Source organism: Mus pahari, chromosome 5 (assembly GCF_900095145.1).
Source record: "Mus pahari chromosome 5, PAHARI_EIJ_v1.1, whole genome shotgun sequence".
Lineage (NCBI taxonomy): Eukaryota > Metazoa > Chordata > Mammalia > Rodentia > Muridae > Mus > Mus pahari.
In genome coordinates this window covers 31,629,239-31,633,551 of record NC_034594.1, presented here as the reverse complement: position 1 = coordinate 31,633,551, position 4,313 = coordinate 31,629,239, and the positions used below count along the sequence as shown (strand labels likewise).

Here is a 4,313-nt window from a genome sequence, read left to right as displayed (position 1 = left end):
CCACCAAACCCAGATACTATTGCACATGCCAGCAAGATTCTGCTGAAGGAACCCTGATATAGCGGCCTCTGTGAGGTTATGCCAGTGCCTGGCAAACACAGAAGTGGATGCTCACAGTCAGCTATTGGATGGAACACAGGGCCCCCAGTGGAGGAGCTAGAGAACGTACCCAAGTAGCTGAAAGGGGCTGCAATCCTATAGGTAGAACAACACTATGAACTAACCAGTACCCCCTGAGCTCGTGTCTGTAGCTGCATATGTAGCAGAAGATGGTCTAGTAGGCCATCATTGGGAAGAGAGCACCCTTGGTCTTGCAAACTTTATATAACACAGCACAGGGGAATGCCAGGGTCGAGAAGTGGGAGTGGGTGGATAGGGGAGCAGGGGTGGGGGGAGAGTATAGGGAACTTTCAGGATAGCATTTGAAATGTAAATAAAGAAAATATCTAATAAAAAAAGAACATAAAAAGTGGAACATTTCTTTATCATGTGATTTTCCAAAGATAACATTTTCAGTCACTGTTGGAAATGTGGATTCAAATTTAGATTTCCTATATTCTTTTTTTACAAGGTCTATTTATTTACTTTTTAAAAATGTATATGGGTACGTTATTGCTCTCTTCAGACACCAGAAGAGGGCATCAGCTCCCATTTCCACATGGTTGTGAGCTATTATGTTGTTGCTGGGAATTGAACTCAGGACCTCTGGAAGAGCAGTCAGTGCTCTTACCCGCTGAGCCATCTCTCTAGCCCCCAATTTCCTATATTCAAACTTAAAGATCAAAACTGTAATGACTAATTTTCTAGGCCAACTCAGAAGATGGCCTTGATGGTCATATCTAGCCTGGAATTCCACCAGTTTACTGAGAATGTAATGGCTCAGGCTTGATTGCTCAGGCAAGCTCCAGTTTGTCCAGTTCACTTGGTGAAGTACAAACCTTACAGAACAAACTGATACTAGACAATCAATAATTATTTTTTCAGGTATGATTTTTTTGTAATACACCATAATTTTTTAATCTTACTTCACATCTGTGGGGAAGGGGATGATTTTAAGATAGTTTGCTGTAAAAGAGAGCTAATTAAAGAAACATGGCATCTCTATAAAATATAATTGAACTTGGAGGGGACCTTTCAAGACACACTTTCTTTGTGTAGCCCCGACTGTCATGGAACTCACTCTATAAATCAGGCTAGCCTTGAATTCACAAAAATCCACCTGCCTCTCCCTCTCTCTTGCTGTGATAAAGGCGTCACCACCACTCTGTGGCTATAAGGTAATAGTTTGAATTACATTCTTTAAGAGGACTGGATACGACAGACAGCTGTTAGTCATGTGCAGCTATGTCCATCAAAAGTTATGAAACAGTGTATGTGGCAGATTTTTGAGGCTTAGATCTGTAAACAGGTGATTGACTGATATACCAGAAGGTCAATGTTTTCTTCTCAGGGTAATATGGTGTCTTATTTTCATTTTCCTCTTTAAGCATCTCCATATTATCTGCAATGAGCAAGCTTTAGGTTTATAGTCAGAGAAACAATTTTGATTCTATATACAAATAAGCAGTTTAAGAGAAGCGAATGTTAGAGGACGGTTTCCTAGGAGAGCCCTGAGTCAGCGTTTCCTACCTCGTTTCCTTTACTCCCAGTACTGCACTTCATCTCCTTGGGTTGCTTTGAGAAAGAAAATAATAGTGTTTAGATGGAGCATCATTATCAGTAACAAGTCTGTCACTCCTATGACTTCACTGTCACAGTCAAAGGTGGAGGTTGGCTTCTTTAACAACTCCTATTGTCTCAGTCACTGAAACTTCACTTACCTGCTGAGATCCAATACAACTTAAGACTGAAAACCAAACTAAACCCCAAATGATTTTTTATATATATATATATATAAAATACGTATATGCACATATACATATACATGTATATGTATACATATATACATACATATATACATATACACATATATATTTATATTTATATTTATTGCTTGTAGAAGTCTTTCTGCTAACCCCCTTGATGTTTCTGAAAGTGACCCTTTAAGGCTGATTCAGCAGTGTCAAACATCCAGGTGGGCACTGGGTAGTGTTAAAGTGTTAAATAATAAACCAGAGAAATAGCATATCTCTGGCAAGAAAGGCAATAGAGCGTTTGGAAATCTAAGAACTCGTGTGTGTGTGTGTGTGTGTGTGTGTGTGTGTGTGTGTGAGAGAGAGAGAGAGAGAGAGAGAGAGAGAGAGAGAGAGAGAGAGAATTTAGTTGAAGAGGAAGCCCAGGATGGGGGGGGGGCAGGAACTAGAGCTTTCTAGAAAACTCCAAGATAAGACTCTACAACATACAATGATGTGTTGGGACATCCCAAGAACAGGCCAAGCTGTTGTGAATTGAAAGTGCTTTCTGCTACACGTTATTGGGTGTCACTTCCTAGGGGACTTTAAAAATGGAACCAGAACTGTTTTGCATTTTAACCTAGATTTCTCCCGCTTTTATGATGAACACTGGCCAGTCATCATTGTGGGACTCGGCATCTGTGGCCAAGCCCCGTGATCCCTGTTTACCAAGAACCTGAGCCTGCGCACTTGGACGATTCTGTGTTGCCTGCCTACACTGGCCTCCCTGGCTGAACTCTGATTGGAACCAGGAGAGGGGGGAGGGATTAGGTCAGAGGACTAATGAAAAACAAAAACAGGATGTGCCCCAGGGGGAGGAGGGAGAAGGCTATTGTCGAGAAGGCTGTTTAAGAATGCTGTGGGGGAAAAGCTGTTTGAGAATGCTGTGGGGAAAAGCTGAGAATGCTGTTGGAAAAAGCTGTTTGGGAAAGAAGTTGGAGAAACCTTTCTTGGTGTTCATGTCTTTTTTTCCACCCTGTCTCTGCCGGTGGGAGTTCGGGGTTTGCAGAAATCATTAGTGCATGCAGCTCTGCGTTGCTACAGTTAAAAACTCACTGAGTTCTCACTCCATGTCTTTTCTACTGTGTTAGTTTTTTGATGATGCCATGCTTTGTTTCTCACTGTGGTACTTGATCTCATGAAGGAAACACAACAAAATATTCTGAATTATACAACCTGTTAACAAAGCTGGGGGAGGAACATTGGTGTGGTCTCACACATTGGTGAGGTCTCACTTGTGTCTTACCAAATGTCTAAACTCCACTGAGAGACTCCCATTGGAAGATTCCTCACTGGACATAGCTTTGACGTGAGTTCCACAAAGCACAAATCTTCTATTGCTAGGGAGAAAAATCTTTGCTTTTAAAATAGTTTCAGGTCAACATATACTTAAGATTATAGCAAAACAAAACAATAAAACTACAAAGTAAATATCTTACCTTAGAGTTGAAACATTCCTGTAAAACCAAGAAGAAACTTTAAAATGAGCTGTTTATTAGATCCAGGAAGATATTTCTAGACTAGTTCATATTGTACACATGGAGTATCATTTAAACTTCATAGTAAAATTTTAAAAATGAAATAGTTACAGAATTCAGTTAAATGTTTGAACTTGAAGTCAAATATTTAGAGTGATATGTAAAATAAAAGCAATAAAATGAAAACATTCAAAATTATCGTATAAGAATTTAAACCAATCTTTCCTTGCCATCTTTCAAGTTAAATTAGGAGGCTTACTTGTCAATGGACGCCTTTACTTTCACTTGATAGTTTAGTTCTGGCAATTTTATTAGTAATCTGGAAAGAGACAGGAATAAAGAGTCAAAGATAAAAAAAAAATCGAAAATGTTAAAAAGTTTTTTTTACTACATTATCTCTACTTATATGTTAATGTACTTTAAAATGTAAAAAACTTGTTTAGTTTGCTCTGTGACTTTACTGGTACCAGCCAATGCCACTATTGACAAATACTCTTGCTATGTGCGCATCTTCTCTGTTGATAGGTATTAGATGATACATTGTCCCATTCTGAAAAACAGCTGTAAGTTTGGGTTGGAATCTGGATGACATATGTAAAAAAATTTCTTTGCAAGGCTATTAACATGACTTCATCTTCTCATACTACAGAAACAAATACTTTGCAAACAAAGTATTTTCTGAGAGTTTTTTCAGTGAAAATACTGAGAAAGACCACACTTCTAAAATGGATATATTTTATTTGTAGTTTCAAGCATGGTAATATATTTGCACAGGAGTAAATATGCTCACAAGTTAAAGAATAAAAGCTGAACTTGCAAGGAACAAGTCAAGTACAGTTAAGTATTCCTCAAATTCCTTCCTTTGATGTAAGCCTTTCTATCTTTTTTTTTTTTTTTTTTTTTTTTTTTTTCACCCTCAAATCCCTAAGGTATTCCAGAGTGT

The 4,313-nt window shown here is 38.4% G+C and overlaps 1 protein-coding gene across 1 annotated transcript in view; it reads right to left on the bottom strand.

The window, feature by feature from the left end:
* Stat4 (signal transducer and activator of transcription 4) overlaps positions 1-4,313 on the bottom strand; it is a 101,821-nt gene that overhangs the window by 23,218 nt on the left and 74,290 nt on the right. Inside the window, exons 11-14 of the mRNA XM_021197713.2 lie at positions 3,630-3,689; positions 3,332-3,349; positions 3,139-3,232; positions 1,630-1,674 (exon numbers count right to left, since the gene is read on the bottom strand). Of these exons, the coding sequence (XP_021053372.1) occupies positions 1,630-1,674; positions 3,139-3,232; positions 3,332-3,349; positions 3,630-3,689 (217 nt within the window). The remainder of the gene's footprint in view (positions 1-1,629; positions 1,675-3,138; positions 3,233-3,331; positions 3,350-3,629; positions 3,690-4,313) is intronic.